The sequence below is a fragment of the Cydia pomonella genome, chromosome 2 (genome assembly GCF_033807575.1).
Source record: "Cydia pomonella isolate Wapato2018A chromosome 2, ilCydPomo1, whole genome shotgun sequence".
Taxonomy (NCBI): Eukaryota; Metazoa; Arthropoda; class Insecta; order Lepidoptera; family Tortricidae; genus Cydia; species Cydia pomonella.
Genome location: NC_084704.1, coordinates 22,574,728 through 22,596,831, shown reverse-complemented (window position 1 = coordinate 22,596,831; position 22,104 = coordinate 22,574,728). Strand labels below are relative to the sequence as shown.

The 22,104-nt window shown below is 34.4% G+C and overlaps 2 protein-coding genes across 3 annotated transcripts in view; one reads left to right on the top strand and one right to left on the bottom strand.

Moving 5' to 3' along the window:
* Positions 1–11,292, bottom strand: part of LOC133534655 (muscle-specific protein 20-like) — a 28,090-nt gene extending 16,798 nt beyond the window's left edge. The window contains exon 1 of the mRNA XM_061873861.1: positions 11,134–11,292. Coding sequence (XP_061729845.1) covers positions 11,134–11,157 — 24 coding nt within the window. The 5' untranslated portion in view covers positions 11,158–11,292. The remainder of the gene's footprint in view (positions 1–11,133) is intronic.
* Positions 757–8,111, top strand: LOC133534654 (circadian clock-controlled protein daywake-like). Of its 2 annotated transcripts, XM_061873859.1 has the most exons (6): positions 757–916; positions 2,335–2,427; positions 6,020–6,167; positions 6,431–6,564; positions 6,789–6,938; positions 7,328–8,111. In XM_061873859.1, the coding sequence occupies exons 1-6, from the start codon at positions 844–846 to the stop codon at positions 7,519–7,521; spliced, it is 792 nt and encodes a 263-aa protein (XP_061729843.1). In that variant the 5' UTR covers positions 757–843; the 3' UTR covers positions 7,522–8,111. The 2 variants fall into 2 exon arrangements, with proteins under 2 accessions (XP_061729843.1, XP_061729844.1); XM_061873860.1 differs by lacking the exon at positions 2,335–2,427.
* Positions 11,293–22,104: the final 10,812 nt, after the last annotated feature.

Here is a 22,104-nt window from a genome sequence, read left to right as displayed (position 1 = left end):
TTCCATGATAATGAGCTTATGACATGACGTGACACAGGTTCCGCCAGCGCCTCGCAAGCAGGGTAATGTTTTCGAATAATTACCTTGATTGCACTACCGATTGCACACGCGAGTCGCGTGGAAGACGATCGATGTTACGGAACGAATGTAACAGTTTGCTGCGTATGAGCTCGATTACGAACGACCGGTAATACGGGTTTTACAGGAACTCAGGGTGTTTCGCTTTCCAGCTCTCCCATTGTGAAAGACGAGGACATGTTTGTTGGAACCTCTGGAGACCTGCGATTTTGTAACGCTTGTTCGCCACGTCCAAAGAAAATCCAGTCTTTATGTTTCCTAGATTTCGCATACCTAGCCCTAAATCTTTGAAAATATCAGCATTTAGTAGCCTTAGTAAAACACTTCACCGCAGTTTTCTAAATAATTATACTTATTGTTATACGAAATCGTTAAAAGATATGTATTTTATTTAACTCCTTCTATTTAAATGTTGTGTATGTACCTAAGCTACGCTTCAACTAAGACGATTAACATTTCACGATATATTTTAGCAAAAATATATGTAATAACGAACATAAAATAAATATTACTCTTCGGATTTGATCATTTTTGTTCACTGCGTTCATAAAATACAAATGAACTTAACGCAAGTTATTTCGTTGTTAATAAGTAAAGTTCAAGCTTTATTTACATACTCAAGAATTGCGTGTGTCTCCCCACTTTCCTACATTACTGCGAGCCAAAGGCTGTCTTGAAGTTAGTCTTAAGCTTACACCGTAGGGATAGCAAGCCGTCTAACTAAAATAAAATTGAGGAAGATTGGTTACGAACTGAGGCAAAAACATGCCGTTAAAACTAATTATAGTGACGTGTGTGTTATACCACAGTTCGGAGGCGGAACATTACAAAACGAAGCGTAAGTATTTTTGGATAGCCTCTCTGTTTATGGACGCCGGCTGTTTGATCAAGATCTTGATTGATTTCGGTTGAGTGATCAAAATAACCTTAGGTATCAGGATTCCGAATTAAATCATTTTCATCATCGATTTCGAGTACACATTAAGTATGCAGCTTAAATTTAATTTAAATTAGATTTATAAATTGCTGCAAAAGTGAATCAGATTTTTTTCAGAATTGCTTCTTGTATTCATTGTTGTTTACAAATAATCATTAGGCTTTGTTGTGTCAACAAAGTAGGTACTCTTCCTTGACTTGCTCGTACGTGTAAGACAACTCACATTTGCATCTTACTTAAAAGTTACTTATTAATCTTTCCAGTAAAGAAGCATCATATTTATTAAACCATTTTACCTAAAGAGACTTATGCAATTGTATTTTTAACCATTTCTCAATTCACTATAGGTAGTTTGAACATTCTTTACGTCTTGTGCAATTTACCATAGATTTATTTATTATAAGTACTAATAATTTTATAAAACGTATTCAACAGGCGGATAATGGGTCCTGCCCGGACGATAGTTAATGTACTTACATAGATTCGCATTACGCACATATTAATGAAATACAATTTGTTAATGTTTTACCTATATTACTGACTTACAGTATTACGAATAAGAAACTGAAGTCAAATACGCAACTGGCTTGTATTTTAATTCTAGTTAAATGTTTGCATAGTTGCATATGTGCAAGATGTAAAAGGTAAACGGAGACTGAGGTAGGTTAAGTGAATAGGTGTAAACCAGTCTCGCAAAAACTGCATTGCTTATGTAAAACTTAAACTTTGTTACGTAAAGTCTGTTATGTAACACAAAGCCAAATGCTAATGTCAGGGTCACAGTATTTGCTTAAATTATACTACAAAATAACACCAGGTCGTAATTGCTCTCTTTATTCGTCAAACTGATGAAAAAGTTGCATTTTACCCACGAGAGTGGCAAAGTAAGTTGATGCAAATATAGAGTTGTTTTCTCATGTTGGCTGGTGGGATTGACTTTAAAGTTTTGAATTGAATTGAAAACGATTTTGAATGGTACATATTTAATCATTGTGATTTGATTTGTATCTAATATTTTAGCTAGGTAGAATATTCCTCGCGTTGGCCTTATGAAAATTGGTTCACTCGGTAGGAAAGTTTGGTTGAAACCCTCGCAACGCTCAAGTCAAGATTTCAATATTAGCACAGAGGGTTAAATAATAACTTGGCCCCCTTATAAAAATAATAACTAATATCGCTTTATTTATCGATTATTTAAATTTTGTTTATTTTGTTAATGAGAACTTCCCGGAAACTTGCCTTGTGGAAATTTCACAATTTAGAAGAATTTTCAGGTATCTCTGCTCTAAGGAGTTAATTGTAATTGTTTCGAATTTCAGCTGACTTCGTAAAGACTTGCTTCAAGAGTGACCCTGAATTTGACGACTGTTCAAAGACGGCTGTTCAACAACTTTTCAATGCCTTAGGTCCAGGTAAATACGTAAGCTTTACAACATACTTCAATAATCGTTATAAAAATTCTACGTGTGAGTTCATAATTGTTTATTACTACAATTTGTAATAGTTACTCCCAACTAAGTAATTATGTCGTGTATTTGATGAGGTCTTACATGCCCACTAGTATAAAATATACCATGAGTAATGAACCCTAGGCGACCCTGTGCTAAATCTCCTCTTTTAGACCGAAGTCAAAATGTTATTACCTAGTTGGGTCACAAGCCAATAGCCTTGTTACGTCTGGGCAGTTTATTTATTTATTTATTATTACTATGCACAGTTTACACAGCACCAGAGCAAATTTAATCATGCAAAATAGTAAACAAAATTTTACAGTAATTATAGAAGTAATTTAGTCATGAAAATAATACAACGAAAAAAAAATGTTAAGTGATTTAAAATGTGATATAATATCTGTAACTTCTACCCTTGTATGGCGATACATTTTTTTTTATTCTAATGGGCTTCTTGACAGAGGCGAGCTCTATGCCAGGCCATGTTTTAAGCAATTAAAATAAACCCTATGCGTTCAAAAGTCTCAAATTACTACCAACATAAAGATGATTTGAATTGAACGAACTGTTGTTAAGTACATCAAATTTCTTATCTGTGAAAACATTATTCTTGTATTCAACACAATATTCAAATTTCGAACATCTCTGGGAAACAAGGGAATTTGATTTGACCTAATTTTAGTATCGGTCGAGATGACGTTTTATTGAGTATGTGATCAATGGAGGTATATAGTAACATGCGCTCGCTTTCAGCTCGTTTCATAAACCCACATCATCCTTTAATGGCCCGTATCCAAATTGTAATTAGGGTAAAACTGAGATTCTAGACCTCTCTTAGAATCTCACGGGGTTAGTTTTAGAATAAATATTAACTGCATTTTTATATAGAGCATCTAACAAAAAGTCGAAAGGAGTCCTGTTGTAGGACCAAATGTAAATGCTGCATTTCAATACATATATTTACTTTAATTGAAAAATAATATGACGGCTGGTTTTTTTTTTAGTCTAGTTGGTATATCAAGCTTTACAGTATATCTCACGAACTTTATGAACTCGAACTATGGATAATACAGCCCCACCGAGTAGATATTGATTAGATTAAATTTATTATTTAACAAAAGTTCAAACTAACAAATTGTCAATGCTCACATATCATAACGTCCCTAATTCGTTTTATTTGTTTCATTTGGCATGCCTAGCAAGAAATCAGCTAAACGGCTAATTGATTTATAATTTGTAATGCGTTTAATGTGTTTATACCGAAATCTGGATTTTATAGGTACAGTCAGCGCAGCCTAAGATCACACAGTTATTTGACAGTTATGAATTGACCGTTATATATACATATATGACGTTAAGGCTATCAGTAAAACGGTAGGTCTTAGCATCATATATATAAGGGTCAATTCATAACTGTCAAATATGTTGTGAACTTAGAAAATTTCCACTATAGCCATAATTTTACAAGTATTTCAAAATGAAGCTATTGCTAGCATTTCACGTGCAATAATGCTGGCGTGCTCTGTGCGCCTGGTTGGCCGCCATTGCACAACCGTGCCGTGCGCAAGCTACTGCACTCGAGTTTTGTGGGACTCAAACACTCTTCGTGAACTCTGCGCTCCTATGTATTTATTCCCTCATTCGTGTTTTATTTAACCGGTAACACACAGGAAACCGGTTTGTAGATACGTTTGTGCCATACGCCACTTACATTGGCTTGCAAGGAGAGCGAAAAGAGGCAACCACAATTTTTTTTTCGAAATTATTTATCATTTAGCCATAATTTCTACTTATTTATAACATATACAAATAATTGTTTCTCATTATACAAATATTTTTAATATGGTGGTAATCATGAAATAAAAGCATTTAATTATTATTGCGATATCAGTTTTTGATGAGTAAATAACGTACTACAATGTATAGTTGTTAGATTTGTAGCTGGCCACCAACGGCTTATCCTTTGCCCATTGTTAACTAAAACGGCGCGTGCCACTACCTGCAAAAAAAGGGCCCGGTCACTTAAACCGGTTATTTAATTACAACTCCTACGGTAATTGAAATAAGATTCAAAATGAACAAATGGAAAAATATTTTGCAATTTCTTCTGTGGTCCCTATACGGTTACTGAGTGCCGGCGAGTCGAACGCTATCGAACCAGTCTAAAATGTGTCCTCGATATGCGTAGCAAAAGCGCGTTATCGGAGAGCACACCTACACTGGTTTTTTGAGCGTTGGACTAGCCCGCGCTCAGGTGCCAATTAGAATTATACGACCCTTTTTTTTGCAGGTAGTGGCACGCCCCGTTTTAGTTAACAATGGACAAAGGATAAGCCGTTGGGAGCCAGCTACAAATCTAACAACTTCTACCTATAACATGACATGACATGACACAAAGTTTTGGATATGTCACAATTTTCGTGATATTTTTCTGTTATCAGACTGTAAATTATGCTATAAAATGTGGATGTAGATTTTTTGAAAAATATTTTTTTTTTTTTTTTTTGTTATTATAGGAATCATTCAAAAACGATTTTGCTCAAAAATGGATATGGCACAAACGTATTCTCAGCCGACAAACTATTATGATGAACAAAGTGATGTTTTTATCGGTTTCTGCAGAAAAGTAATGTATCTTGACTTTGAAAACAACAAACAAATACATGCTGCACTGTTTAAAAAATACGTGTTAACCTTTCTAACTACTTATCAATAATTCACATATACGAGTATATTTACCGGTTACGCTGAAATTATTTCGATGTAGGTGCTGATGAAAATTGTATAGGTACGAGTAGTAACAGTAATATGGATTCACTAATATAAAAAAATCTAAATGTTGTCTTGTATTATTTATTTCTTATTGCAGTAAGTTGTTCAGTAAGCTAACATAGGGTAAGTACATAGGTTGAGGTAGATTTACGACCCGCTGGGTTAGTCACATAGCCTCATTACGACATGTCTTACTTGTTCATACTTGGTTGCTACTAGCGGAAAGCGAAAGCTAGGTATTTCTTAACTACTATGTCCACGAAGTTTCGGTATCGTTATAAAAATTTGACGATAACAGTATTGTTAATTCCAATTCTCTAAATAACTGCATAATATAATTAATATACAGTGAAATCTCGACAATCCTGCACTTTGATGGCCTGGTACACCCAGTAATCCGGCACTTAATTAGGGGTGTAAATGATCATTATTTGTCCTTTACTATGTGCCTTTACATTATCACTCTTGAACCTCTTTATAAAAGCCTAAAATCCAGGTAACAACGGTAGAATTTTCTCTGCATTTAGTATTTTAGTATATGTAGGGTACCTATTGCTACGACATACAAAAACACATTTCAAAATAATATTCAGATGTGCTCTAACTTCCAGTAATTTGAATATTCCAGTAATCCGGCTCTCTTAGTTCCACAACAATTTACGCGTACTTCTAATAATCAGTAATCAGGATCTCAAATCATGATAATTTATAATAATATCTGCTAATTAACATTTCGTGTGCTGCGTTACAGGTTATAATTTTAATTATATGATTTTTCTAGGACTTCCAGAAATAGGAATGGAGCCTCTGGATCCGTTGAAAATTCCGAAAATAAGAATTTTGCAAGGCGATGGACCAGTTAACGTTAATGCTGCACTGGATAACGTCACTGTGACCGGATTCGGCCAAACAGAGGTTTTATTGAGCCAGTGAGACACCACCTTGATCTTATTTACTCCTAGTACCGTACGCGACTGTTTGATCGACTGAGTCTAGTGAGTGACGCGCAAGTCGAGTCGGTTGTCGGAAAGGGAAATCTGGGAAATTAGCGGATTGAACAAAAGACTAATCATGATTCACATCAAAAATATTAATCAAAAGTTACAGTGCGAATCTGTGAAGTTTCTATTTTTTCATTATAATTTTTTGTTTCATAATATTGACTTACCGGTAGTTCTGTATTTTATTTCAGAGTGGATGGCAAAACATACGACTTTTATACTAGAGTAAGAGTTCCAAATATCAGGATAGAGGGCACTTATGATCTTAAAGGAAAGATTTTATTGATACCCTTGGTTGGACGCGGACGCTGCTGGTTTGAACCAAGTAAGTTCATAAAATCCATATAAAATCCCTGCATAAACGTGAGTTCAAATGCTATAATGCTATCAACTCCCATTATTTATTTCATAAGTTCGAGTATCTACACGAAAACACGACATATTTTCATAGCTTTTTGGCATTAATGATGACATTGCCCCACGTCATCATTGTAAATGCCATGCAGAACTATGTCCGTCTTTATCAGTATCACTGTCTATCCTTTCCAGCGAACATGACAATTGACATTGTCAGCGACGTCAAAACTTACGACAAGGATGGCTTTGTGTTTTTTAACGTCACGGCTGCACATGTAAAATACAACATTGGCGGTATGAGTTTGCGGATGAATAATTTATTTGATGGCATTAAATCTTTAGGTAAGAACATACTTAATTGGTTAAATTTTAAATTACGTCACTAGAATAATATTGTGAAAGTATGCATTAAAAGCGACATCTGTTGGTGAGTAGAAAAACTACTCTTGTTTCTGCAGGTACATATAGATGGCGCTGTTATCAATATCTTTTGCTTCAAGCTTCTCAGTTTCATGCCATCCTGGTGTTACAGTGTTGCAAAATTGCAACGTTGAGACGTTGAAAGAGCGACGACAATCATTGTTATTTGCGAATATTTCAAGGATTTCTTGTGACGTCACAACAACAAGCCACAGAGTAACGATTGTTGGCTAGGTTTTGATTATTTACTTGTTATTCTATTGTTGTGATCTTAGGAACAATGTCGATTTTATAATTTCTTTTTTTTACAGAGGATAGTACGAATTCTTATCTTAACGCTAATTGGCGGCCAGTATCTGAATCTTTACGACCTATTCTGACCAAGACAATTGAGGACATTCTGTTGGAGTTTATGCAACAATTATTCCATAATCTGCCTGGGAATTTCATGATTGGGGATGTTAAGAACAACGTTGTTAACAAAAAACCTGATAAAAAGCATTAATTTTAAATAATAGGTTTTGTGTGAGTGTAAAATAAGTATGACTGTCTATGTTTAAAAAAAGGTAATTTATGTAAGTTTAAATTGATATTAATTTATAGCTGAAAAATTATTGGATTAGTTATTGGTATATCTACCTACTGACTTATTTTGTAAGTAAATAATAGTTTATATTTATAAAGAATAATATTACCTAAAAATATATTAAGTAAAGTATTTTCAACTAGGGTCTTGCTTTTCTCCCAATTTTAGTAAAAGATTTTAAAAAGAGGAGATTTATATAATGAGATTAATAAGTAAGTTTCATTTGTGTCATTGAATTTAAGGAGTGAAGCTGCGTCTAAGAAGATACTCTACAAGAACACACATTAATGTATGTATGTATCTATTATATTTTTTGAAATGTAAAACCATGGTCTGTAACTTTCTTTGTAATTATTAAGCATACAAACTTTTTTGGGACTCCAGCTCTGCAATATGGATGATCTAGGTACTTTAAATATTATGTCTGTTAATAAAATATATTTTTTTTGTACCTACATATAACAAGCGTTATTAATAAGTAATAAAAATTGCCTTTTAATCGCCCTTAATTTGGACTCAAAGTTAAACATATTTAAATAAAATCCTTTCCCCCATGATATATAATCATAGAACGGACATGCGTATTCTTATTTTATTTATAGGATTTGAATTCGATCTGGACTAGATATGGGTCGGATCTGTCAGTGTCAAAAGTGACGTTTTTATATGTAATCCAGATCGAATTCATATCCTATGATTAAAATTAGAATACGCCTGGGACTCTATCGTCTGGCTGGAATCCTTGGAAGGGAGCCAAATTATTCCACGTTGTTTTCACGCCGTGTATTTTCAGGTAAGTCAAGGTGTGGCGTTAGTCATTTACCATTATAACGGGGTTAGGTAATGTTAACAAGTAATCTATGTGTAGCTTCATACCATAGACGCTATCTACTTATTATTTGAGAGCTTAAAGAGCATCCTGTTATTGGGCAAATATGAATATTCCGAGTACCAAGTTAATGGGAAACGTAAAAGAAAAGTGGAGCACTGTTAAGACGACAGAGGGGGACCCGCGCGAAATCGCATTTTCATACAAACGTAGTTCCTTTAAAGCAAGAGGCTACTACTGAACCGGCGAGCTCCATCTTAGGCCCTGTCTTTACTTTCCATCAGGTGTGACTATGACTAGGTCTAGGACTATGTATGACGTTTATAATAAAAAAAAACGTAGTCCGCATTTTCCGCTCTGGATATCATTATTGAAAATATTTTGATTCAATTTGTCGTATATCAACCACAGCTAAACCCCTGCGTTTGATTTATTAATTATTATAAGAGTTAGGAGCATTTAAATATTTGTATGAAATCTGTGTCCGCACCTAATTTTTACAATAATAAAAAAAAACAAAAAGAGTAAAACGTAACATGAGCATATCTATGGTTAATATACATAATTTCCATTTAGAAAAATAGTATCGAAATAGTCATGCACGGTTCTATAGTATAAAGTACGTATGTACGTATAAAATAATGTATCGCACTCTACTTTTTAATATGTGCTAATTACATTTTGGAGTTAACAGTAATAGGATGTAGGATGAGATCGAAGTGCCTACTTGACGGGACTATTAACATAACATGTGTTATTAAAACATTTTTGCCCAAGCTGAAACGGAGACTTTCGCTGACGCTCGTTCGATTATATTTTCCTCAGCTATTCCATGTTAAACCGAAGTGGCATTGACTAATTTAAATATCATTTCAAATATCTTCCAAGAATCTTCCATGCGAGGTAATGAGGTAAAACAACTACCGTAAAGTCTGGTTACATTACATTGACCCAATAGGAGTAGGTAACTTTGGGTCACATATTTAGCACATATATACATAAGGATCTAATAAAAAATATAAAAACGTGAATGGCCAGCTAAAATAAAACCATCCTCATGACAATATTGACATAATTTCAATGCACTAAGGCCAGTGTAATGTAACCCGACTTTATGGTATCGAATCTTCCATAACCATCTTGAATCGAACCCTCACATCAAAAAGGTCAAAACCAATTTCCTTCTATTAATAATTTTTAATAAGTTTAAGGAACAACTCAAACTGCCATGATTATTCAAAATAATTGTGCAATATATTTATAAAATAATAAGTAAGAATGCACTACGAGCCATATCTGCACGCTGTATTTACACGCCTGAGATCCTTAAAAAAATCTGTACTCTTTGAATTTATTAAGCGGTATTCACACGATCCTACACAGGGGTCTTGTAATAAAGATGCCACCAAAAATATTTTCATGAAAAATGTTGCCAAGACGAGACATTTGGCTCGCACTGTCAAAAAGTAATCAATCAGATCTCATAGTTCTAAAGACATGATTCTAACTCTACAAGCCCTAACTTCACAAACTCTACGCCTTAAATATGTGGCTTTGCCGTTTCGTTGCTACAAGAACTCTTGTATAACAGATAAGTAATGAATAGTGAATAAATTTACCTTGCGCCCATGCGACGCACGGCAGAAATGTTAAAATGGTTTCTGTTTTTACAGTTTTTAACCAATTTTTCGGCTACTGTAAAACGTTTCCGCACCCAAAACCCCGGTGTATGATAAAAAGTCATTGATCACTCTATTTTAGATACTACACTTGATCTCCTATAGCTTGAAATGATAAATGGACCGGGTCGTAGAGACGCAGATTTAATAATTGTCTGTTTGCATTGCTTTTTTTAGTCGATACATGTTTTGAAAAGGTAGAAATCAATACAGCACCTAATGGAGTTTCGTATAACTTCCCGAGCACTAAAATAAATGAATTTATAAAATGGTGTTTAACTGAGTCAGTCGAATGAAAATGCAATATTATGGTACTCGTACCATCGAGCTGATCCGATGAAGGAGACAGGAAGGAGGTGACCATAGGAACTCTGTGATAAAACAACACAACCTGATGTATTTGGGGTTGTTAGAATTGTGTCGATGAGTAAGTAATATTATAGTTGCCTGTGGAAAGAAACGTACAATAAAAGCTTGTATCAAAAATGATATTCTTGACAAAAACTCATTTGGTCATCAAAATTTGAAATTAAGCTAAGGAAATTTTATTATACTTTGTAAATTACTTTAAACGTTTTGTTTCGGTTTGGAAATAGAAAAACTAGCTCTAAAGACCACAGACAGACGGACATGGCGGAGCTATATGGGTTCCATATACGGAACCCTAATAATACTAAAATTTATATACCTATTTAAATATTATACTGTTGGCATCTTCGAGGCAATAAAAGAGGATTATCTATAATTAGATTAATTAGATACTCATAGTCAGATTGTTTACAGAGTCAAGGTATGAGAGTGTTAATTGGCTATGCAGTTGTCTTTTATTAATTCAGTGTGTTTATTAAGTCACTAGGTCCTTATAAAATCATAACCGATTAAAATTAAGTGCCATTATATTTTTTTTCATATTTTTTTCATCATTTTAGCTATAACTTTTCCATATTTCTCGTTATGACTTATCCCCAAGCTAGTTTAATGAAAACGAGTAAAGAGATTTGAACAAACATTTCATTTAGGTACCTGCCAAATTGGACGTCCAGGCATTTTGATAATAGTTCAAAATCACTGCACACACAGATGTTTACACGCACTTATTTCACGCGAATCTCACTAGATGGCTCTCTCACCAAAGTTGAGGACTAAATAAGCGCTAGCGCGCGAAAATAACCTGTTTTATACGGGGAAAAGCGGGAGTGTAAATAAACCGGCGCGCTAACGGATTGAATACAGAGTTGTTTAAAATACACCCTTACTGGTCATAAAAGATATTGAGTTGTTACAGTTACAGAAATATACGTGACGAACTCCGGTCCTGCATTCTAAGAGTTACTTTTGGTATTATTTATTCCGCTCCAAATCATGCATGATCGAAAATGATGTGAGGGATTGGGTTTGCACTTATTTAACTACATATATAAAATATATATCAAAGTCGAATGAACAGTATGCACTAGTAAATCCACGTACTTGCTTAATCTTGAATCAAAATGACGTTAGTTAGGTATGTATTGATATTGAATATACCTAAAATATATAATGCGTATAAAATCTGAATGCATAATTTCGCATTGCATTTTATAATCATGCTCGTAAAGTTGTTGTAATATTGGATTACTCAAACTGCGTTATTTTTAGATTACCGCCGGATTCTGTGGCATTTAGAACGAGGTTGCTCGGATTGGTTTATTATAAACATATATATTTTCCTTTTTAAAAATCAGGATGGATACAGTCAGAGCGATAAGAAAAACAAAATGAGTCACTAGGAAAAGTGTCGTCTTAAGAGATGATATTTGAAAGTTAGTCGTTACTAATATGTGACTAATTCAGAACGCTACGCGTTCAAAGCGACACCTTTGTTATTAATATGATAAACTGCATCAAACTACTTTTGCATTCTGCATTCCTTGTCCAGAAGTTCCTGGTACAACGAGACGTTGGTCGACTTTTCCGAACGGGTTATCTCAATAGAGCGCAGCGGCCATGACCGGGGGCCTATTTCCTTGTTAGTAGATAATAATTTCAACATTCGCCTTAGAGTAAATATAAAAAAATATTTCACATTAGTGTATAAAAGATAAAAAATAAGAATAAAAATATATATTGATAACAAAAATTATCTCACAAATCCATCGGTAGGGAAGATTTAGCTAACATTGCTTAATTGCCGAATCGCTGTACATTCAGTCCTCTATTACTTAAAAAAAAAAATTCCTTTAGTTGGTTAATATTGTCTAATGAAATCCGATTATTTGTTTTTGTTTCTGTAGCACAATCAAAATGTGCGCAAAACATAAGACTACGAAGGTCGGGCCAGTGACCGAGATACGAGCAGTGACCCAGAGAAGGGTGCACGAAGGGGATAGGGCCCCTTTGGTGTCGCTCACAAAAGGAACGAGCACTAAGGCGGCATGAACGTGAGGAGGTGGGCTGCATGTATGCACTTTGCACCGAATGATGACGTCACCCTCGCTTTGCGTTGCATTGTTTGTCGCTGCACTGATCGAGAAGTCATTAATGTCATATTCAGAATGAATGCAAATATTTTCTCTACCGAAGTAGTTTTTTTAAGTGGTGTTTAATACCGCTCCTGTATCTTTACATCAGCTATAATTTTGTACCATGGATAGTAAAATTACCAATAATGAAGTAGGTAGGTCTATAAAATTTAAGAGCCCCTCACGTTAACAGTAAATAACATGTTATTACAAACACGAGCAATGAGCTGTTGGTCAAAAATAAAAAGGGTCGTTATTCTCTTCCAAGATATAAATAAACTTTGTTTTTGAGCATTAGTATTTAGTAAGTTGAGTCACTTTCTGACATTGCGAACTGACATCTGTCCATCCTACTCATTATCACGTAAGTAGGGTTCTAAACAAATACTCGTAAACCAAAGTATATTAGTGACTATATAACATATTTAATTAAGTTTTAAACAACAACTTTCTTATTAATGTCAAAGTACTTTAATCAAAAGTTCTGGTTTACTTCTTCACATTATTTGTAAGGTTTTAGTTTTAAGCGTAAGATGTACCTAGACTTAAACTACACTCCATATTTTTTTCGACTCGATTTCTATAATGTCGTATATGAACATCCGACCAAACTGAAATTTTAACATAACGATAATAAATAGTGCATTACTTTTCTAACAAACTGACTTTGGTATTTCTTTTTAGTTTCCCAGATACAGAAGTAACACGAGAGTGCATAACGTCGGATTTCATGATTTTCTTAATTTTTGTAAAGCACAAAGCATTATTTTGACATCCATCTTTTTCCATCCTTTTGCTTTTCAAATGTTTGTGGCGTATGTGTGTGGATGGCGGCATTGGCGGCTTTAAATATGATGGATTATGCATCTAAAATGTACATTTTGAGATGTGTATTAGTAGATACGACATTTTGCCTATAACTTTAGTAACAACATTTTGCCTACATAGTTCATAAAATAAAGGCAAACAAAAGTGACAATTTTGTTTTGACTCCCCTGAAAAGTTGACTCTTCACATCTGACCGTATGGAACTCGAGGGGAGTTATGTTCTTGAAACATAAAAATATAACTATTGTTTTAAAATTTAAAATCGTTTTAACTATTGTTTAAAAATATAACTAAACTTTCATACCACTAAATCGCATGAATGGAAAAGCAACCATTCCCACCTAAGCAGTAAATAAAATACTTACACATTTCTTATACTATATCAGTGGCGGCGCGTCACAAATATTCGTAGGGAACCCGGTCCTAATTTTGCTTTCCTTTTGTCCATGAACCGATCGTGAAAGTACTCAACGGGCTGAAATTAGACAAGTCGATGGGAATCGAGTTCTTTGAACGATCCGCCACTGTACTATATATACTTCATTCTTCAAAAACTACACTAGACATTAAATTTTTCAACTGTACATTTCATGTGAAATTGTTATGGTAAAAAAATTTACTGTTATTAGCAAATATAGTTCTTTTTGCGGGATTTGTCAGAACTCCGCAGAGCAGAAGTAAGCGTGAGGGTCTAAATCAGGGATATTATGCTATCAAATTTTGAGACTAATTACGTGTTATTTCATAGAGAATCCTTACGCTTTCTTCTGCGGGGTTCTTCCTAATGTAAAAAAAATCATCTCTAATGTAAAAGAAATTATATATATATATATATATATATATATATATATATATATATATTTAAAGGTTGATATAGAGACAATTACGTCCATTACTGATGGTGGCTGGGGCCTTGGGGCCTTGTTAAATTTGTTTGTAAAATTGTTCATATTTTTCGTACATTTTGTCATCCATTAAAATGCAACGAGATTAATCTTTTTCATTTCTCATGCTCTGAAAGAGGGCCATTGTTGTTCTATGAAGTGTGCAGACACGTAACACTTTCTGTATCACTAGAGCATTGTAGATCGCGAAATCTTCTGTCGCAAACTTCGGGCGGCGCGCCTCATCTTTTGCTCCTTTCTAATTTATACGTATACACATACTAACCTACAACACTATAATATAATCAGAAGTATAGTTTACTAACTTTATCTTTCAATTTAAACTGTTTATTGTGTCAAAATTACTTTTAAAACAAACCTAAAATATGTAGTATGTATATACATAAAATACACGTATACATATATGTAAAATGTATAAATGAGCATAAAGCGCTTCCTTATATGCATTCACATCCGAGTAGGCATACCAAATACTTCTTTAAAGCACGCGTTAAATTAAAATGAATGGGCCCGGTGGCATGGAGTGCTGGGGAATGGTAGCCGCCAGTGACTTGATAAAAAAAAACTGTAAAAAATTAGTTGAAAATAAAAATTGAGAGATTGAGAGACATTGATATAAGAAATTCTATTTTTGGTGTTTTTTGTACGGATATAATTCTGTTTGTATTACTTTCATGTTAAATGTACCAACAAATGTTAAAACCGATCAAGCGGTGATAAAGGGAAAATTATTGTGATGATACCATACGGAACCCTTGGGTGACCGACTCACACTTGGCGGTTTTTTGCATGTTTTTATTTCGTAGCGTAATGCATTGTAAAATGTTGTGTGACATACGTGTAGAAAGACAATTGCCAACTTGTGTCGCTCGTTTGGAATTTGATACTTTCTGCACTTGTTGCACAAAAAACTGCATATTTTTAACCCGCATTCGAAAAAAGAAATTAAAAAAAAGGAAAACCAACTTATATTCATATTTAGCACGTTATAGTGTGCTAGTTAATCTAGAACTATATTATATTAACAAAAATATATTTTTGAAATCTGTTTTGAAATGACGGCTTAACAAATATACAAAATAGATTCGGTCGGTTTTTGAACTCGATTAAAAAATAGAAGAGGTCAAGATTCAATATGAGAAAAAATCAAATGTTAACTTTAACAAAAAATATATGTGGGTGTGATTGTAAATTGGGAAATGGAAAATTTTCAACATAAAGCTTTGTCTAATTTCTATTTTGGTGCCTATTTTCAACTGTTATACTTACTTATTATTATGAGTATTATGTACATTTCTATCATCGTAGTCATAGTTATCTAGTGAAAATGCTTTCAGCTTACGCATTCGTGGTTCAAGGTAGCACGGTTGTAAGAATAGCTCCTGAGTAAGGCGCCTAAAATAACATCGACTTCCAGTGGTTTCCTTCGCGAAACGATATTCGTCTGTCAACATTCAGCCCTTCAATAACGTTGCGTAAATGTAAAAAATAATGTATTTAAACTACCAGTCGAATCATACATATAATAATGTTTAAAAATTGTTTCGGAATATATGTACTTATAGACACCGTGCATCGGGAGGAGAAAGATGAAGGATTTTAACTAGTGTCCGACCGAAGTTTCGGTTTCGGCAGGTTTCGGCATACAAATCGTGTTTCGACCAATGGTTTGGTTTCGGCACAAAAACTGCCGAACCTTCAGTCGGACCGAAACTTATGACCTTGTAAAGTACAAGTATCTATTTTTTTTTGTGTAAAGACTTCAATTTACTAAGCGGACACCCAAAATGGATATATAAATCAATTAGTTGGTCTAGAAACGTGTTAAAACGGAACCCAACGTTATATAAGAGAGAATAGAATGTAAATATTTGGTAAAATTACATTTTTGACGCATTTTGAAATCTGTAAATGACATGCGTTTAAATTATTCTTATGTTTTAGCTTCTTGCCTATCATTTATTAAGTTCACCTTTAAAATGCCCCAGTACCTACTTACCAAATAAACTGGCTGTCAGGCAAGAACTTTCTTCCCCAATTTATCTGTTTTCATGGATTTCTCCTCATCGGGTATCGGGTACATGTTCTCCTATGACAAGAGTGTAATGTTGGGGCCTTGTTAAATTTGTTTGTAAAATTGTTCATATTTTTCGTACATATTGTCATCCATTAAAATGCAACGAGATTAATCTTTTGCATTTCTCATGCTCTGAAAGAGGGTCATTGTTGTTCTATGAAGTGTGCAGAAACGTAACACTTTCTGTATCACTAGAGCATTTTAGATCGCGAAATCTTCTGTCGCAAACTTTGCGCGGCGCGCCTCATCTTTTGCTCCTTTCTAATTTTCTGGCTTTCCGCCCCCTCTAAAATATCTTCATTACGTTCGTAATAGTAGGTTGCGAAAGGTGTAACGCGCTCTTAAGCAAAGCGCGCCCGCAATTAATTTTCGTAAGAAATTTTATTTTGAGTCCGTACACACGAACGATTCTATAATAGATCCACGAGCGTAGCGAGTGAATCTAATTTAGAATCTTGAGTGTAGCTAGGGAATCAAAAGCATGAGATGTAAATAACTTTGATCTCGTCTGTTCTCGCACTCTCTCTCTCTCTCTCTTGCACACACAACTTTTCACCTTAGCAGTGAGAACATCATATTAAAGAAATCCATAGCATAGGCTATGGACCGTCATTAACAATAATCAATTTATTGCCACCAAAAGGCTCGTAATCGCCACGCTTACTAAGCAATCAATGGAATTAACCTGTGATTCAGTTTAGAAACGTAATTTCAAAGAATCCTGTTTATCAAGTATATAAGTAAGTAAACACTTTATTGTACAAAAAAACAAATATTGATTACATCAGATAGAAAATAATTGAGTAGTACAAAGGTGAACTTATCTCTAAGAGGGATCTTTTCCAGATAACCTATAACTAAAAGAGTAATTAAAAACTATACCTAAAGTAATCATATATCATTACAGACTTTAAACTAAGTATATATAAATGAATATCTTTATATAGATATATGAATAAATATAAATATATATTATGACCGCACACATCTTCCTACCTATCAGTAGGTTCTTCGTCTGAGAGCCATAGTTTTTGGGTGAATGTAAAGAAAGAAAGAGAGAAAGATTAGTTACAAGGAAATATCAGATCAAGCGCTGAAATACTCAGAAATACTCGTATTTACCGACTGTTTTCTCAATCACATACCTCTCTTTTTCACTTATCTTTATATATTAAAAACAAATACAGAAACGGATTACAAGTGGAATCCGATTTGAGATTACAACGTGATTGCAACTTAGTAGTAATAGCCGGGCCATTTGCGCCATTACGGCACAATTTCCTAAAAATACGATATGGATTGTTTTTTTTCCAAACAAAAAAGTCACTTTTCACACTGACATATCTATATCGTATTTTTAGGAAATTTTTGACATATCTTAAAGTTCGAATCGGCCCGTTAGTATGCTATATGATATGCTGAATAAAACAAAAAACGATTGTAAAACATAGTTTAAATTTATTTTCGTTACAACAGAACACACTTTAAAATAATATATAACAGTAGACAATAACGTATCATACTCAAAGAGTAGTAAATATATAGGGCAATCGTCATACATCTAAAAAAGTAAAGATAAGCCCATCCATACAATTCCGACCGAAAAGTCACGTTAAGCAAAACACAGCGCCATCTGTTACATACTGCGTAAACTATGTGACCAATGGTCAGAGCGAAGATACAACCAAGTCTCTTTGGCCAGTTTTTCTCCAAAAAAACGTGTATAGAAAAATGGCTCGAGGAAGACCTTAAGTGTCAATTACATCTGCACTTTATCAGGCCTGATATCAGACCCAATTTCGGGGCCGAGAAAGAATATTTTTCCAGTTCACCAAATATCAGCACATCGTTTACAATATTTGAAATGTAAAAAATGGTTCCTATGCAAAAATATCAAACATTGAACATTTAGAGACAATTTTTTGGGTTATTCCCACTAGTTACCACCAAGTTGTTACCAGTGGTAACTACTGGGAATTTTTTTCCCACCTTTTACCACTGTTAACTACTGGAATAAAAACCCTAGTTACCACCAACTTGGTTTAGTGGTAGCTAGTGGGATTTTATTCCCAGTAGTTACCACTGGTAAAAGGTGGGAATTTTCCCAGTAGCTATCACCAAAAGAACCGTGTCCCGGATAGTATGGGTCCTGGGCCATGATGAGTCCCGAAGTAACTTATATATCATTTAGCCTATATTGATGGAATATATCGTTCTTATGAGCGTATTTGGTGGGCATACCTTGTTAGCAAAAAAGTCAACTGCGTTATATTAGGGTGGCAGAAACCCATTTCATTTGTAAAAATATCACCTATTATTGATTTGAGAAATATTACAGGGCACTGTAGTTTTCCTCGCAACCAGAGCATCTCCCCGTGGTGATGGTGGTAGTGGTCAAAGTTTAAACTTTGACCGGCCAAGTCTCTGACAATCTGTCAATGACATGGCTAGAAGATTTAAGTGATTTAATGCGTTCTGATGCCTCTGGAGTCCATCTTGGAGGGGAAGACATGTCAGCGACGGATGAACCGAGGGGTTAATGCCAGCCCTTGGTACGAGATAAATCCGAAGATGCAACTGGCATCCTTAAAAATCTGAAATGTTGTTCGTCTGCAATGTCACTGACAAGACACAAGAGAGCTGTAAGAAAATATGATTTAACTGGTTTTCATTTTAGGAACTGGTATTTAGGGCATGTGAGGCATCAGACACACCAATAAAACCTCCATTACGAGTAACACACACGGGAGACATATTTATAAGATTTGACAGTACTGATGAAGAATCTTCACAGATATAAATGTCAATTAAGTCACCAGTGTTGGGTTGCCTATAAATATATATATATATATATATGCCCACTTCAAATAAAAATGAAACTATTTTTCCGTGAATGCACTCTTAAACCCCTACCCGTTAGTATGCGCATCATAAATGGACGCACCATGGCCCAAATCAATAATTAATTAAAAGTCGAATTAATTATATGTTAATTCGTTATTCGTTTAATTATAAGTCGATTAATGTTTCAATAAACTGCCTAAAAAGTGATAAAAAAATCGGTCTTTGACTGATTTGTGTGTTCGTTCGTATAATTGTGACGGTTTTTATTGAAAGGGACTTTAAATATCAACGATGCTGCTATATAAATACAACGCTGCGCTACGCACTATCATTGATTAAAGCACTCTATATTTATTATTTATACTATTCTTATTAGTATTGAACGCTAACCAAATTTTGGTGGTAACTACTGGGAAAAAAATTTCACCTTTTCAGGTTTTTTTTCCCAGTAGTTACCAGTGGTAAAAGGTGGGGAAAAAATTCCCAGTAGTTACCACTGGTAACAACTTGGTGGTAACTAGTGGGAATAACCCAATTTTTTACATTTCAAATATCATTAACGATGTGCTGATAATCCGTAAAACAGAAAACGATTATCAGGTCCGAAATCGGGACTGATTTCGGAAGTTTGGATGTAATTGGCGTTTTAGTCCCTTTTTCTTTAGGGTGAGTGACGATGAAGGGACAATTGAATAAATGTTATCATTGTTGCCACAGCTAAACAAGCCATGCTACTATTTTTATTAATATAAATATCATCATTATAGATTTTGCCGTGCTAGTTTATTACGACCTTCTGAGGGCGTTGGCGGAGCGCCTCGACTCTCCTCTTACTCGCTACTGGGTTGAAGTGGTGATTGGCAGGGCCAAGTAGAGCAGATTGTTTGCTTTGCTTGCTCCTGTCTTTTTTGATCTCATATTATTATATCGTGTAATATATTTACTATATTTTGACGTAATAACGTCTTATTGATGAACACCGGTAGCATGCACGAAAAAGTGTCACGTTGTGGACAGATCTCCATGGTAACGTTACGGCCACGTTGTGGACAGATATCCATGGTAACTCCTTCTTTATATTATACAAAATAATGATCATTCAGTGATAATAATTCAATTCAATTCATAAATACAAGTATGCAATTTTTCATCAATGTTTTCTTATGACGTTATCACGCAAAATTATCTTCCGTAATCCGACTTTACAGAAAACCTTTTTTTGTATTATTTTATTTTAATATTTTGTATTGTTCAACTAACATAGTTATTAAGATACTCTGTAATTAACACACAAAGGAATAAGTGGGAGTTAAAACATATTAAAATGTGTTAGATAAATAAATTTTTTTTTTAATTACATACAAAATACTTCATAACATAACCCAAGAAGCTTCATTTTCACTGAATGTCAACATTTACAAGGACTATTCTTAAGTGAGTCACTAACCAGTTTAACCTATCTAACCAATAAAAATGTCATTTTTTTAAAATAAATATGGTAATAGCAGAGGTCTCCCTCGAGCTATCTCGATCGGCACGTGTTTTGGAGGCGAGAGTGCAGTCTACTTTAATATGTGTCTGTTTTCGCCACATCGCATCTCGCGCCACGCAAGGTCAATATGAAACAAACGGAACGTTTAAAATTTGTTTTAAGCAAGAAATTAATACAATTTTTCTCAAACTTGTACTGAAATGTTGACATGACTTACTTCAAATTAGGTCCGGAAATACTACATATCAGGTGCGATGAGTGATGATGATATATTATGTAAAGGAATTTCATACAGCCTTACACACCTAGCACCTAGGCCTGTAAGGCAACCTTCTTTTGTTTTTTAACGTCAAATAATGGCACGTCTTGGCATTCAACTATAAAAAATCTATAAGCAAAATTCTGCCAGTATGCGTTTTTTATTTTTTTTGTCTTTTTTGTGTTTTTTTTTCTTTTTTGTGTTTGTTAAATTATATTATTTCAGGAACTTAGAGGGGAACAAAAATTTCATTATTTTTGCGCTACGACGCACGGTTTAGGAGATACAGCCCCAAAAAGCTTAATTTTTTTTAGTCATGCAGAAATCTTTATAGGGCTGTATCTCCTAAACCGTGCATCGTAGCGTAAAAATAATCAAATTTTCGTTACCCTTTCGGTAACAACAAAAACACGAAAAAGAAAAAAAAAAGAAAAAAATAAAGAAAAAGAAAAGAAAAAAGCGTAATGGCGTGCGTGGTAGCGCCAAAATTATTACATTTTTGTTCCCCTTCAATACCCCACGCACTGAATAAACTATCACATTAGGACATGAAACAATCATCATCATCATCATCATCCTATTTTTTTTAAATTATTTCATTGCAAGTTTGAGAAAAGCATTATACAAATCTCGGCGGGAAACGGGGTTGCCGGCCGCGTCTCCCTATTCGACCTCGCTACACGCTTGGCCGTCTATATCTACTTGGCCTGCAACCCTTCGTTTCCCGTCCTCTATAGTAATGTACTATGAAATGATTTACCGATGATATGAAATCTCATAAGTTTATTTATTTTTCTGTAATAGTTTTTACACAATTTCACGACAAATATAGCATTTAAAAAAATTGGAATAGAATTGCGTGACGCGTTTCCACTGCGCAATTCGCCAGACGACTGAGCGCTAGGGTGTAACTAAATGCGATTTTGACACCCATGTATTGGCCCCATTCGTAGTGCTCGTAAGGCCAGTCTTTACGAAGTAATATATATGTCTATGCCAATCGTACCCCTGGTTGACTTTACCTTAATTCATATCTCAAGGTAACTTTTTAAGTGTACATGTACATTGCATTAGGCCCCACTTACAGT